Consider the following 16,843-nt stretch of genomic DNA (forward strand, 5'->3'; position numbering starts at 1 on the left):
GGGAGAGTGGGCATCCCTGTCTAGTTCCCGATCTCAGCGGAAATGCTTTCAGCTTCTCGCTATTCAATATAATGTTGGCTGTGGGTTTTTCATAGATGGCCTTTATTATGTTGAGGTACTTGCCCTCTATTCCCATTTTGCTGAGAGTTTTTATCATGAATGGATGTTTAACTTTGTCAAATGCTTTTTCAGCATCTATGGAGATGATCATGTGGTTTTTGTCTTTGTTTTTGTTGATGGCGGTGGATGATATTGATGGACTTTCGAATGTTGTGCCATCCTTGCATCCCTGGTATGAATCCCACTTGGTCATGGTGTACGATGGTTTTGATGTATTTTTGAATTCGGTTTGCTAAAATTTAGTTGAATATTTTTGCGTCTACGTTCATCAGGGATATTGGTCTGTAGTTTTCTTTTTTGGTGGTGTCTTTGCCTGGTTTTGGTATTAGGGTGATGTTAGCTTCATAGAATGAGTTTGGGAGTATCCCCTCCTCCTCTATTTCTTGGAAAACTTTAAGGAGAATGGGTACTATGTCTTCCCTGTATGTCTGATAAAATTCCGAGGTAAATCCATCTGACCCGGGGGTTTTGTTCTTTGGTAGTTTTTTAATTACCGCTTCAATTTCATTGCTGGTAATTGATCTGTTTAGATTTTCTGTTTCTTTTTGGGTCAGTCTTGGAAGGTTGTATTTTTCTAGGAAGTTGTCCATTTCTCCTAGGTTTCCCAGCTTGTTAGCATATAGGTTTTCATAGTAGTCTCTAATAATTCTTTGTATTTCTGCGGGGTCCGTCGTGATTTTTCCTTTCTCATTTCTGATACTGTTGATTTGTGTTGACTCTCTTTTCCTCTTAATAAGTGTGGCTAGAGGCTTATCTATTTTGTTTATTTTCTCGAAGAACCAGCTCTTGGTTTCATTGATTTTTGCTATTGTTTTATTCTTCTCAATTTTATTTATTTCTTCTCTGATCTTTATTATGTCCCTCCTTCTGCTGACCTTAGGCCTCATTTGTTCTTCTTTTTCCAGTTTCGATAGATGTGACATTAGACCGTTCATTTGGGATTGCTCTTCCTTTTTTAAATATGCTTGGATTGCTATATACTTTCCTCTTAAGACTGCTTTTGCTGTGTCCCACAGAAGTTGGGGCTTAGTGTTGTTGTTGTCATTTGTTTCCATATATTGCTGGATCTCCATTTTGATTTGGTCATTGATCCATTGATTATTTAGGAGCGTGTTGTTAAGCCTCCATGTGTTTGTGAGCCTCTTTTCTTTATTTGTACAGTTTATTTCTAGTTTTATGCCTTTGTGGTCTGAAAAGTTGGTTGGTAGGATTTCAATCTTTTGGAATTTACTGAGGCTCTTTTTGTGTCCTACTATGTGGTCTATTCTGGAGAATGTTCCATGTGCACTTGAGAAGAATGTGTATCCTGTTACTTTTGGATGTAGAGTTCTGTAGATGTCTATTAGGTCCATCTGTTCTAGTTTGTTGTTCAGTGCCTCTGTGTCCTTACTTATTTTCTGTCTGGTGGATCTGTCCTTTGGAGTGAGTGGTGTGTTGAAGTCTCCTAGAATGAATGCATTGCATTCTATTTCCTCCTTTAGTTCTATTAATATTTGTTTCAGGTATGTTGGTGCTCCTGTATTGGGTGCATATATATTTATAATGGTTATATCCTCTTGATGGACTGAGCCCTTTATCATTATGTAGTGTCCTTGTTTGTCTTTTGTTACTTTCTTTATTTTGAAGTCTCTTTTGTCTGATACCAGAATTGCAACACCTGCTTTCTTCTCTCTGTTGTTTGCTAGAAATATCTTTTTCCATCCCTTGACTTTAAGTCTGTGCGCGTCTTTGGGTTTGAGGTGAGTCTCTTGTAAGCAGCATAAGGATGCATCTTGCTTTTTCATCCATTCTATTACTCCGTGTCTTTTGATTGGTGCATTCAGTCCATTTACATTTAGGGTGATTATTGAAAGGTATGAATTTATTGCCATTGCAGGCTTTAAGTTTGTGGTTACCAAAGGTTTAGGGTTAGCTTCTTTACTATCTTACTGTCTAACTTAACTCACTTGTTGAGCTATTATAAACACAGTCTGATGATTCTTTATTTCTCTCCCTTCTTATTCCTCCTCCTCCCTTCTTCATATGTTGGGTGTTTTGTTGTGTGGTCTTTTTCGGAGTGCTCCCATCTAGAGCAGTCCCTGTAGGATGCCCTGTAGAGGTGGTTTGTGGGAGGCAAATTCCCTCAACTTTTGCTTGTCTGGGAATTGTTTAATCCCTCCTTCATATTTAAATGATATTCGTGCTGGATACAGTAGTCTTGGTTCGAGGCCCTTCTGTTTCATTGCATTAAGTATATCATGCCATTCTCTTCTGGCCTGTAGGGTTTCTGTTGAGAAGTCTGATGATAGTCGGATGGGTTTTCCTTTGTAGGTAACCTTTTTTTTCTCTCTGGCTGCCTTTAATACTTTGTCCTTGTCTTTGATCTTTGCCATTTTAATTATTATGTGTCTTGGTGTTGCCCTGCTTGGATCCCTTGTCATGGGAGTTCTGTGTACCTCTGTGGTCTGAGAGGCCATTTCTTCCCCTAGTTTGGGGAAATTTTCAGCAATTATTTCTTCAAAGACATTTTCTATCCCCTTTTCTCTCTCTACTTCTTCTGGAATACCTATGATTCTTATATTGTTCATTTTCGATTGGTCACTCAGCTCTCTTAAAATTCTTTCATTCCTGGAGATCCTTTTATCTCTCTCTGCATCAGCTTCTCTGCGTTCCTGTTCTCTGTTTTCTGGTCCATTAATGGTGTCTTGCATCTCGTCCATTCTGTTTTGAAGTCCTTCCAGAGCTTGTTTTATTTCTGAATTCTCCTTCCTTAGTTCTTGCATATTTCTCTGCAAGTCCATCAGCATGGTTATGACTTTTGTTTTGAATTCTTTTTCAGGTAGACTGGCTAAATCTATCTCCCCAGATTCCTTCTCAGGGGAAGATGTAGCAGATGCTGAAGCTGTCTGGGTTAGTCTTGTCTGGATCATATTTTTTTGCCTTTTCATGTTGACAGGTGCTATTGACTGTCAGCTGGGAGGGCCAAAATTTTCACTTGCTACTGGCCTTTCTTTACTGGGACAACTGCGACCCCTAGTGGCTTGTGTTGGGTAATTGCGTGTAGAGTGGGTCTTTGTGTCTTGCCCGGCCGGGAGGGAGAGATTTCCCTTTCTGTGGGCGGAATTTGTCTCAGGCTGCTTCTCTGCTTTCGCAGCGCCCGGTGGGGTAATGGATGGGGGGGCTGCTTGACTGTTTGCCTCCGAGAGGGGTCTTAGAGCTGTTGCCCAGGGGGTTAGTGCGCCCGGTTTTCCCTGTAATTTCCAGCTGCTGTACTGTGACCTGGGTTGTTTCCGTCAAGCTGTTAAGTCCCTGTCCCTTTAAGACTTTCAAAAAGCCCCCGCTTTTCTTTGTCACAGGGGCATCAGCTTCAGCACCCGCTCAGAGGTCTTACTCCCTGTTTCCCTAGCATCCAGGGCCCCCTGGGCACGTACTGTGTCTGCGCTCTGGCCCGGATGGCTGGGGCTGGGTGTTCGGCAGTCCTGGGCTCTGTCTCCCTCCCGCTCTGCCTGCTCTTCTCCCGCCGGGAGCTGGGGGGAGGGGCGCTCGGGTCCCGCCGGGCCGGGGCTTGTATCTTACCCCTTTCACCAGGCGCTGGGTTCTCGCTGGTGTAGCTGCAGTCTGGCCACTGTCCTGCGTCTTCTGGTCTCTCTTTTAGGGCTAGTTGTGTTTGTTGTATTTTCAAAAGTATATATGTTTTTGGGAGGAGATTCCCACTGTCCTACTCACGCCGCCATGTTGGCTCCTCCTCTGTATGTTGCTTTTAAAGAAGCCTTTACAAGCAATAGCACTTGTCAGCTTCCTTATCTTCTACATCTGCATAAAGACGAAGTGTGTAGGAAGCCTAGTAACATCTAACCATTTACCATGTAGGCAATTCACTGTTTCATTGAACAAATTATTTTAATTATTGTTCCTATTACAAATTCAAAAATCCCTCATCTTTCGCTTTACATTTTCTTAAATTCTTTATAGTATTTTAGTAAATTGTACACTTTACGGAGGTAGATGAGATATGGGAAAATATAAAGTCCTTTGGGAAACAGTGTTTTCCAATGTTTCATTTATTACTCTCTAACTAAGCTGTGATAGAGCTTGTTAGAGGCTTATGTAAAATGTATATATAGCTGTCTTTTCTACCCAAATTTGTCCTCTTAGAGGAAAGAAATTAAATATTATCACTGTATTTGTTTGCTATACTGCTTGTTATGTATTAATAGTTAAGATTTACTACACTTATTTTACTTGAACTTTTTCAGATACATACCATTCATATAATAACTCTGCATATCCTATGCTCATTAATGAAATTGTTTCTGAGTAAAGAAAAAAAACCATGGGAAAAGACAGGAAGTTTCTAGAGGTGAAATTTTAGAATATTTTCATTTGGTAAGTTAACTTTACTTTGATAAGAATTTTTCTTTTAATCTTTCCTTTGCATTTCCTCTTATTTAATACATCATTTAGAAAGTTTGTTTAAAATCAGATAGAATCATTTGAGTGTGAGGAATATTAGAGATAATTCAATCTAACTCCACATTCTATCATTGAGTTACATTTACAATATCATCTTAAATTTTACAGAGGATAAACATGCCTGAATAAGTAATATACAGTTGCCCCTTGAACAACATGGGTGTTAAATGCATGAGTCCACTTATATGGGGACTTTTTTCAGTAAATACTGGACAGTACTATAAATATATTTTCCTTATGACTTTTGTTAATAATATTTTCTTTTCTCTAGCTTATTTCATTGTAAGGATATAACACATCATACATATACAAAATATGTGTTAATCAGCTAATGTCATCAGTAAGGCTTCTGGTCAACAGCACACTATCAGTTAAATTTTGGGGAGACAGAAGTCAGATATTGATCTTCTACTGCATGGGACTCAGTGCCCCGAGGCCTGCATTGCTCCAGGGCCAACTGTAATTGAACTTCTAACTTACATTTGGAAATCCTATTTCTTTAATTATGCCTTCACTGAAAATTATGTAAAATAGATAATCTTTCCTTAAGAAATGCTGTTCAATTGGTGTTCTGAAAAGATGAGTCAGAGAGTTAGATGTTAGATGGGAAATCTAAGCAATTCAGCGTTCTGCAGTGATGGAAGTCTTCTATAACCTGTATGTGATGTAACACCTGCTAGACACGTATAGCTATTGAGCACTTGAATTGGAAATAATTCAAAGAACTGAAATTTTCTTTTACTTAGTTGTAATTTCTATTTAAATTTTCACATGAAATTACTCATTGCTGCATTGTAGAACTCAGATGTGATGGACTGATGTCACATTCTGTTTTGAAATATATAGATTTAACAAGGTTGGAAGGACTTATCCATTTTGGCACACATTTTGGTACTTTCTAAGCAGCATATGAAAAATTGTGAAATTAATAGGCTAATAATTTATCAAAGGAAATTAAAACATTCTCTTGAATTTCCATTTGTCATTTTAAATAACAGGAAACAGATATTTAAATTGGGGAAATATAAATTAGTTGACCAAAGTACTTTTTCATTTCTTTATATTCATCCACATCTATCCTTAAAAAATAACCTCACATAGCAATTGTCTAGTGGTGTATTGTTTATCTAACTACTTAACTGACTACCAACCCATCTTCCTATGTTATCTATAATCAGAGTACGTATTATACACCCAAAGCAACACTTAGCATTTTTCTTGTAATATCTTTTCATCTTTTCAGTAATCATGTCACAGATATAATTATACACAGTCTGATAGCAGAGAGATGAATTTCTCAGAGTCAATTAAAAGGGACAACAATATATGTAACCCCTGGTTGGGCTAATGCCACCCACTTCCCTTTTGTGGCAACTGAAATATATTAATCGCCTATATATAGAATTAACATAGATAATCCAGATTTTATCCTTGTTTTTATTTCATTTAAAAAAGATTTGTAAATTCCTTCTCTTAACTCTTAAGACTATGGGAAAGATGAGTTCTATACTTTTCTGGAGATGTTGAATCTTACCAAAATACAAGTCAAATAAAAAGTATAAATGATCAAACTATCTAAGGAAAATCAGATTTAGAAAACCATAATGGTCATATATATTTATCAGTATATGAAGGATATGAAAAAAAATGCTCCAGAGCAATTGATTATTTTGGTTATACACATTTTAATTTTATCTTATTCCATATATGTGTGTGAGTGTGTGATGCTATTATTTACATATACAGATATATAGCAACTACTTAAGTACATTGAATATTATACTCATTATCCATATAGAAATGTATATAAAAACACCTTAATGGCAAAAAATAAATAAACAATTTATTTATTTGAGACCTCGCATAATTTATGAAATCTTCTACTGCTCCATTTGAGCAAGGTGGTGCTCCAAGGATTCCACAGAGGGTCTCTTTCGATGGGGCTCATAAGTAGGCATCAGAAAAGGCCAGAGAGACTCATGCACTTTAAAGGGTATCATGTATCCTCTTTGGAAGTCAGGCCCTCACCTCATAATCTTTGCCTGTTGTCTGGTTATCGTCCTGCTTTTGTGAATTAACTGCATAGTTAATAGTGCATAGTTAATTGCATAGCTGATTTGAAATCTTGTCTTTTACTCCTTTTATATCTAAAAATGAAGAGTTCAGAAGAGGGCTTAAATTTTATTTTGTAAATTCCTTTTACTTGCTGTCAGTGTCACTCTTGGTAGCATCATATCCCTACAGATGCAGGCACTTTGGAGACAGACTGAAATTTTTGACAGCACTTTTTTTTTGCATACTTCCTTATGGGATAGAATAACAGCTAGCACTAAAAAAAAAAAAAAAAATTAAGAAACAATCTGCTCAAGCTTCTTCTATGAGAAATGAGAAGATTCAGGTTTAGCAAAATAGTGAATGATTCAAGACACAAGTCTATAAATGTTTCTACTTTCTTTTACTGAATACCAGATTCTCCTCAGTCTATTCTAATCCGTTTATCTTTTCCACTTAAGATTTCAAGATAAAGAACTAACAATGGCTGAAGAGAATTTTACAGTTGTTACTGCATTTATTCTTTTGGGGCTGACAGACCTCGCTAACTGAAAGTAGTGCTTTTTGTGCTGTTCCTGGGGATCTATGCCGTCACCCTGGTGGGGAATCTGGGCATGATCTTCATGATCTGAATCACACCCAAGCTCCACACACCCATGTTCTTTTTCCTCAGCTGCCTGTCATTTGTAGATGCCTGCTACTCATCTGCAATCGCACCCAAAATGCTAATCAACCTCCTGGTTGTGAGGGGAACCATTTCTTTCTCTGCTTGCATGGTACAACATTTGTGTTTCGGGGTGTTTGTTACCACAGAAGGCTTCTTGCTGTCGGTGATGGCATATGACCGTTACATGGCCATTGTGAACCCTCTGCTTTACACGGCAGCCATGTCTAAGAGGAAGTGTGTAGGGCTGGTCCTTGGGGCATTCATAGGTGGAACAATTAACTCACTGATACACACAGTAAGCTTAGGCAGACTGTCCTTTTGTAGGCTGAATATTGTCCGCCACTTCTTCTGTGATATTCCCTCACTCCTAAAGCTGTCATGTTCTGATACCTCTGTCAATGAGCTGTTGCTCTTAGTCTTCTCTGGAGTCATTGCCATGGCCACCTTCTTGATTGTGATCATTTCTTATGTGTTCATTGTGCTCGCCATCCTGAGGATCCGCTCTGCAGCAGGGAGACTGAAAGCCTTCTCCACCTGTGCCTCTCACCTGACGGCAGTGACCATATTCTACGGCACCTTAAGTTTTAGTTACATCCAGCCCAGCTCCCAGTATTCTGTAGAACAGGAGAAGGTGGTCGCTGTGTTCTATACGCTAGTGATTCCCATGCTGAACCCGCTGATTTACAGTCTGAGAAACAGAGAGGTGAAGGATGCTGTGGAAAGGGCCATAGAAACAAAACAACTCTCCTGCTAATTTCAAGACCTTGTCACTTCTACAACATTCTACCAGTTAGTTCTTCACTTACTAGCATTTACATGAATTCAATGAATTTTAGAGTTTCTAAGTATAATACATATAATTTTGTTCTACATATTAATTTTTCACATGAGGAAGCAAGACTAGAAACTAAAAGTGACTTTATGTACAACTGCATTTTAGAAAGGTAACTTAGACCTCAGTTCACCTGAGATACTAGACTATTAATATTTATATCAATCAATTTTAATACAATCAATTTAATAATTTTTTTAATCCATAGAATTGTATGCATCTTTTCTGATTAGTGGAAAACTTCACATGTATATTACATATATATATATATGTATATATATATATTTTGAAGATATAAAGATTATATATACATAGTAGATATAATGAATTACAGATCTTTCTAGTATACTTAAAAATTATTTAGAAAGTTAATTTTATGCATATTTTCTTTTATTTTTAAAATTTGCATTAAATTTTAAGTATTGATAAGTCCCCATGTTAAATAAAAAGAAGGCTATGAATACAAAGTACATTTTCCAACTACTAGTTATTTGCCTACTTTTATTCCTCTTAGACATCAGTGACTTTAGCAACTGAAAGATGAGTTATGAGAAAATGACCCTATTATAATCCTCAGCTTGCAATAATATATTCTTCCTTAAAAAAAAAATCCACCAAAAAAGACAGATAACTTGTATAAAATGACTCCATTTTGGAATAAGTAAAATTCAGCCCCCTTCCCATCTATCTGTCCTTTCAAGAATTGACTTCATGTTCTTTCAAGATTGAAGAAAAGTCCAGCAATCTTCAAATCACATGATGGATGTTAATGCCTGCCTAAAGTTTCATTCTATAATGATGGATTACTTGATTAACTTTATTACTTCTCCTTGATTTTAGAAATCATGCTGTAAAAAATATAATAAAAGTTTAAAATAAAAACAACACTATGTTCAATGTTCTGCATTTTGGGAGCCTTTATTAACTATTTCCTATAAGACAACCTGAGGTTTTCAAAACTGATGAGGAAGTTTAAACTAGTTAAACAATTCTACATTTGCTAATTGATACCTGACAATGAATACAGTTATATGCTAGAAAGAATGACAAGGTTTAGAAAAGAAAAGCAATTGTTATCTTTCCTATGAGCAATGACAGTAACAAAGCTATTATAAAGTGGTTTTTGCATATACATTTGGTAACACATGGGTCATGAAACTAGGTTGATTTAAAAGTAATGTTATTCATTCATGTGGGATATAAGTCAAATTCCATAAATATGTAGTTTTGTAGAGAATAACCATCTTCATTATTATAGTACTGATAACAGTTCATAGCATAATGTGTTTAATTGAAGTATAACACTGACTTATGACAAGCATTCTTATGTATGCATATATATATCCATGCATATTCATATAAGAAGAATCAAAATGAAAAAAAATGACCAGTACAAAAAAATCAACTTGTCCCAGTTTGTTTTAGGAAACTTGAATTGCCATTCAGTTGTGACAGAATGGTCTGAATTTTTTCTCATCTAGATTTTGATAAGAAGAGGTTATGCACATAAAAGCTGAAAATAGCACCTGGAACTTCCATGCATGTTTTTAAATGTGTATTTGTAGTGGGAAGTGAATATTTGGTGTATTCCATAGAAATAAGAATTCAGTGGGAAAATGACACTTGATCTTGGCTATGTTTAAGCAAACAGTAACATGATAGGACATTGTTTATACAAACACACATATACAGATAATGTGTGAATAATTACATTTAACAAACCTTGACTTCACAACTATTAAGGACAATCATATTTTCTGTAGATTTTGAAAGGTCCAGTCCATATTATATCTTAATGAAATGTATGCAATTTATTCTAATTATTCACAACTAATATTTCTGCTATTTTTTTCACCCTTGGCTCTATTTGCTTTCCAGTGGATAACATTTTTTATATTACACATCTTCAAGAAGCCAGTTCCTCTGGTATCCCTAGAGAAAGTCCTTTGAGAATCTTGTACACAATACCAAATGTAATGTTTGGGTTGTTGTGATTGACTTAGTGTAATTAGATTCTGAACTACAGGGATTCTGGCCTCATTAGAACAAAAAAATGCATGTGTACATACATTCATATGTGTGTGTATATATATATATATATATATATATACCTTTCCCTTCTTTCAGCTTTGCCTTGTTTGAGGAAATAATTAAAGATGTGAAACCATCATTCTTTTTTTTCGCTGTGTCAGTTTTACTTGGTTTTATCTTAGTTTTTGTTTTAACCTAGAATGATATTCAGTTACCTACTATTAAAATATTGATCATTCTGAACCTCAGAAAATATCAACTGGTTTCATTTCTAAGAAGAGAGTAAAAACCATGGAAACAGACTTGAGCATTCTAAATAAATTGGTATACCAAGCTTTTTTACATCATTGGTAAGTTCATTCCTTCTAATGTTTTCCTATTTCTCTTAATTACATCATTTTTAGCATTCATCCTGTAAATAATTGAAAATTTCAAATACGTTAGGTTCTTATCAGTGTTTTGAATCATAAAGTTCATTTAAGTTGCACCCATATCTTATATAATTCAGTTCTCAACACTGTCATCCAATTTTGCTGCCAAAGTTATATAGTTTTATATCTGGATTGCTAATATAATTTCTAATTCCTTTAAAATATTCTATTTCCCAAATAGTAGTTTACAACAAAATTCATGTCTATAAGTAATCTCCTTTTTTAATGGGAAATTTTTCAGTTAATACTCTAAGAGTAGCAGAAGAAAGAACAGGTATAAGATTTATAAAATTGCAGTTCTGAAATATACAGACTTATTATTTGTGGAAAATGCTCTCCCATACTGTCAAATCTGTTGGTATTCTTTCAAGAGTTTGTGAGACATCATGAAAAAATATGTGTTTATTTTATGTATCTCACATTGACAAGGCCAGTTTATAAACAAAAAATTGAGATGTCCGTTTGATAACTCAAATCAAGGAATAAATACAAAAAGATTTATTTGGGAAGTAAAGATAATTCTATCCTGGATCAATAAAGCTAAATAACTTTTCTGGTGAAATAAAACCTGTTATTGTTAACATTAGGATTTGACTGAAGATTAATAGATTCCTACCATCTCTCTGTTGTGGCAATAAAAACATTTTAATTAAAACAAGTAAGTAGTGTCAATTATACATAGGCCAAAATAATCACTTCTCATAATTTCTCAGACAACAACCCAATTTAAAGAAAAGAAGGGAGAGACAGTTAATTCTGAAACAAACATGAACAGCTGAATATAAAGTTTAGTTAACCAACCATCCAAAGGAAATTGTAGTTTTAGAAATAGAAAGCCTTCAAATGTCTAAACTAGCTATTATAAGGTGAAGAACATGAAGAAGAATCACAGAGCATTTGAAAATGTCTTTCAAATTTCTGCCTTCTAAAATCGTTATGTCTGCTTTCTAAAATTCTGCTTCCTGTTTTTTAAAATTATATAACATTTCAGAAAAAGCAGGAGGCTCCATCTAGTCCAAATATGCAAGAATCAGTATTCTGTGTCCTCAGTCTTAAATAGACCGTCTAGAGCTCCTGTTCAATCACAGGGAAAATTGTCCCCAAGCAACAATCCTGGCTACTTGTAATAGGTATCATGCGAAAAGCAGGCTTTTCTTTCACGACTTTCAGAGTTAGCTGTTGCCCCCCAATGCATCCCATGATCTCAGAAGCCACAATTCTTGGCATTTTTTAAATGCCATTACTGTTGGCACCTGAGCCACCTTATTTCATGATTATGGCCAATTTGTTATCTACACTATGGTACCTGTAGATCACTTCTATATATAACATCAAAATATGTATAACTGATCCCAAAACAAAACAAAACAGATCAGAAGAGAATTTCATTGAATCACAACTTTCCAAAAATACATAATATACGTGCTATTAATTTTAATTCCCATTAGTGCTATCATTTCCTTAGTGCTAGTAAACTTTGTTATTGAGGTAGTTATTTTAGAGACAGACTGAAGCTATGAGAACGAAACATTCCACGATTGGTTTTTTGGAGTATAATCATATAAAACAACAACCCTGGGAAGAAAATTAGAGACCATCTAGCCCACTTGCTAATTTTATTAATAATGAAACTCAGATTCAAAGAAGCGGTATGAGACTCACATCAGTGACTGCATGCATTTGATTGTACTTTATTTTCCTCTAATAAATTGTAAATCCTTTTTTTTTCTCACAATAGATTTTTGTGAAAAGAAGCAAATGAATGGCTGGAGAGAATTTTACATTTGTTACTGAGTTTATTCTTTCGGGGCTGACAGACCGCGCTGAACTGAAAGTGACGCTTTTTGTGCTGTTCCTGGGGATCTATGCCGTCACCCTGGTGGGGAATCTGGGCATGATCTTCATAATCCGAATCACACCCAAGCTCCACACACCCATGTACTTTTTCCTCAGCTGCCTGTCATTTGTAGATGCCTGCTACTCATCTGCAATCGCACCCAAAATGCTAATCAACCTCCTGGTTGTGAGGGGAACCATTTCTTTCTCTGCTTGCATGGTACAACATTTGTGTTTCGGGGTGTTTGTTACCACAGAAGGCTTCTTGCTGTCGGTGATGGCATATGACCGTTACATGGCCATTGTGAACCCTCTGCTTTACACGGCAGCCATGTCTAAGAGGAAGTGTGTAGGGCTGGTCCTTGGGACATTCATAGGTGGAACAATTAACTCACTGATACACACAGTAAGCTTAGGCAGACTGTCCTTTTGTAGGCTGAATATTGTCCGCCACTTCTTCTGTGATATTCCCTCACTCCTAAAGCTGTCATGTTCTGATACCTCTGTCAATGAGCTGTTGCTCTTAGTCTTCTCTGGAGTCATTGCCATGGCCACCTTCTTGATTGTGATCATTTCTTATGTGTTCATTGTGCTCGCCATCCTGAGGATCCACTCTGCAGCAGGGAGACTGAAAGCCTTCTCCACCTGTGCCTCTCACCTGATGGCAGTGACCATATTCTACGGCACCTTAAGTTTTAGTTACATCCAGCCCAGCTCCCAGTATTCTGTAGAACAGGAGAAGGTGGTCGCTGTGTTCTATACGCTAGTGATTCCCATGCTGAACCCGCTGATTTACAGTCTGAGAAACAGAGAGGTGAAGGATGCTGTGGAAAGGGCCATAGAAACAAAACAACTCTCCTGTTAATCTCAAGACATTGCTAATCCTGAACTTTCTGCTAGTCAGTTCTCACTTCCTAGAATTCCATAGGTGTTACAGCTTCTAAAGATTGTAAAGATGTTTTTATTCTGTATGCTTATTTGTTATATGAAAAGGCAGCCAGAAAGGGAAAGCTGTTTAATTCCCACACCCAAATCACAAAAACAATAGCCTATCCCATAGGTCTGACATTCTAGGCTGTGAGTCTCTGAATCAGTATAAATACCATAATACATTTATATTTTTCTCTTATTTGGAGAAAAGAATTATTTAATATTTGCTTGCATTTAAACACATAAAAACAGGATGTGCACAAAGAAAACATAATTTGTTGTTAAATTTCCAAGAATATAGATATAACTATAACTGACATATGCCTCTCAACACTCATGATGTTAAGGATAACAAAAATTTATATGAAATTTAATAAAACATCCATTTGACCATTCTTTTAGAAGTCTTGGGTTATGTTTTCATTTCTGTGACTATTTAACTTTGCTATTTTTTTCTTATGTTTGGAATAATTAGCTCCCATTTGCCTATGCTGAGTATATTACACACATACAATAAAATAAATAAAATAAGCATATTATGTGAGTCCTATAACTTTGATCTTTAATTTTTAATTCTTTGGTCTGTTCTAATTTCTTTGCCTTTCCATTCATTTTAGAATCAGTTTGCAGACTGTGCTCACTCAAGTATTAGATCTAACAAGGACTGTATTTCCAATCCATAAGCAAAATATTGTCTCCACATACATGTCACTGATTCTTTTCCTCAGTATTTTGCTGTGTTCGGTATGTTGATTTAGGACATATTTTGTTCAACTTATAAATGTTTCATGCTTTTGGTTTTACTGTAGTAAGTTATATATTTGCTTAAACTTCAAATTCTTTATTTCATATATACAGAAATACAAAGGGTTCTGCATGTTGGCCTTGCTCACTGTGACTTGGTTGTATTCGATTATTAGTTCCAGTCACTTTTCCAAATTCAGTTTCTACACCAACAACCATGTCAGCTACACAGAGAAACAATTTTATTTATTTGTTTCAGCTCTATGTGTCATTTTATTTACATTCCTCATCTTATTGCACAGGCTGGGATCTCCATTATGGTCTATAATTGTTGTAGTAAGAAAAACAGCCTTGCCTTCTTCCAATTTTAATGGGCAAATATTTATCCTTTCATGATTAAGTATGATGTTCACTCTATGTTTTATTGTAGATATACTTTATCTTTTTTTAGGAAGTCGCTTTCTGTTTCCAGACTATTGAGAGATAATTTTATTTGATGCTATAAATGGAAAGTGAATTTCATCAAATGCTTTTTCTGCATCAATTGAGAAATTCATTCATTTTTTTCTCTTTATGCTGCTGATACAATTAATTACATTATTAACATTTGAATGTTGAACCAGGCACCCTGGAGATCAGTATGGTTATATGTTCTATTTTTATTCCGCTTTACAAGCGAAGTTACAAATCCTTTATTATATCATGCAGTGTAGCAAGGCACAGAGATATAAACAGTTCTCTGCAAATCACCTATAGTATTCAAATGGAAAAGCCCGGATAAAATGTCTTCAAAGTCTGAGGAGCAGAAGGTGATGGAGAATGAATACTCCCCTCACAGACCTTTTTGGGGAAAGAACATGCATTTCTCACATCGTCTGAGGCAGAATTCTACCTACAAATCATTAGCAACAGACATTCAGCGTTTTTGGAATTCTGCTTCTCCTCAGCCTTCATTTACCAAAGGTGGCTGAATTTCTTAAAACGGAAATAATTTCTTAACATGGGAACCTGCAAGCAGGTTCCCAACAAGAATTAATGCTAATTCTTGCCCATCCTCTGGTTTATTTACAGATTCTACTCAGCCTTCGTCCTGCATTCACTTTGTTACAGCTATTGTTGCAAAATCACTCATCCAAAATGCCTGATTAATTTATATTTCTGAGTCAATTTATTTATTTTTAATAGATTAATTACATGCTCCTTAAAGTCATTTTCTGTAGCAGACAAGGCTTTTCACTGGTTTTTGTTTCTTGTTTTTGTTTTTGTTTTTAGTCTCTCTGCTGTTTCTTCTCTTCTAGTCTGACATCTGCCAAAGTGAAGTTCTACATTCGTCATCTCTGGATGACATCAATGAAACACACAAATCACATTAAGAGACAATATAGGGTATTTGTTAGAGCTTAAAGTCCTAAGCATGAGCTAGAACACCTGGCTTGACTACCTATTTCTAACACCTAATGCTCTGGGGCACTCTGCCAATGTATTCTCTGGGCCACTGTTTTAAAATGTGAAAAATGGAAATGTTAATAGAACCTACCTCACAGAGATGTTGTGGTGACTAAATTCATCAAGACATGAGGAATGACTGCCATACAGTACTTAGAAATATGAGATATTATGACCTGGTAGTCTTTATGGCCATTGTAAAGATTTCTTGTAACTGCATCAATAGTTGATAGTATTTATCCCCACATGATACCATACCATACAATTCTTTTTGTATTTCAAGACTTTATTTTTTCAGACAAGTTTTAGGTTCACAGAAAAATTGAGAGGAAGGTACAGAGCTTTCCCATATGTTCCCTGTGCACATCTCATAGCCTTCCCATTCTATGATCCACGTCCTCCACCAGAATGCTGCTTTTGTTACAGTCAATGAAGTTATATCACTCTCATCAAAAGTTCATAGTTTACAGGAGGGTTCACTTACATTAGGGTGTATTTGGTGTTGTACATTACATGGATTTAAACAAATAAATAATGACTTGTATGCAACATTGTAGTGTAACACAAAGTATTTCTGCTGCTCTAAAAATCCTTTCTGCTCCACCTATTCATTTCCTCCTCTCCCTTAACTTCTGTAAGCACTGATATTTTTTATTTGATCTTTTCCAGAATGTTATATCATTGGAATGATAGATACAGTATGCAGTCTTTACAGATTGGCTCATTCCACTTAGCAACTTGTACTTAAGGTTCTACCATATCCTTTTGTAGCTTAATAGTTCATTTTTTTTCAGTGCTGAATAATATTCCATGGTCTGGATGTACCATGATCCATTAACCACTTTTTCTACTGAGGGACATTATGATTGCTTTCTATCATACACTTTTAAAATTTTGTGCCAAAAAGTATTTTTATTAAATGCACATTGGCTAAACAGAGAATTTTCTTGCATGATGGTAACAAAGTAAATATTGTAGGCTAATAGGGTCAATAAAATATCAGAACTTTTCAGAAGGATAAAGGCAAACAAAATGGGGAAAAATAAAAGTAAGCACATGGGAAAATATGAGGAATGATATGAAGCAACTATGTACAAAAGGCAAGATAACCATCTCCTTGCCATACACCAGGTCTCATTTGTCTTAGAAATAGTGCATATGAGAGGATTATCTCTGCTTGCTTCCCACAAATAGGACAATCAACCAGTGCAGGTAAACGATGAAAATCAATGAAATACAGTGCATAATCAATATGGATGAACATTTGGAACCATCAACCCAAGGGAAGAGAGGCAACACAGT

General features: G+C 35.8%; 2 protein-coding genes across 2 annotated transcripts; both read left to right on the forward strand.

The window, feature by feature from the left end:
* Positions 1–7,107: 7,107 nt before the first annotated feature.
* Positions 7,108–8,045, forward strand: LOC118908076 (olfactory receptor 1052-like). Its single transcript, XM_036877138.2, is given in 2 exon segments — positions 7,108–7,168; positions 7,171–8,045. Coding segments are annotated over 2 exon segments (936 nt in total).
* Positions 8,046–10,402: 2,357 nt separating this feature from the next.
* On the forward strand, positions 10,403–13,755 carry LOC118908059 (olfactory receptor 1052-like). The gene is made up of 2 exons (XM_036877122.2): positions 10,403–10,504; positions 12,324–13,755. Exon 2 carries the CDS (start codon positions 12,348–12,350, stop codon positions 13,284–13,286), a length of 939 nt encoding a protein of 312 aa, XP_036733017.2. The 5' UTR covers positions 10,403–10,504; positions 12,324–12,347; the 3' UTR covers positions 13,287–13,755.
* The last annotated feature ends 3,088 nt before the right edge of the window (positions 13,756–16,843 follow it).

The sequence above is a fragment of the Manis pentadactyla genome, chromosome 9 (genome assembly GCF_030020395.1).
Source record: "Manis pentadactyla isolate mManPen7 chromosome 9, mManPen7.hap1, whole genome shotgun sequence".
Classification (NCBI taxonomy): domain Eukaryota; kingdom Metazoa; phylum Chordata; class Mammalia; order Pholidota; family Manidae; genus Manis; species Manis pentadactyla.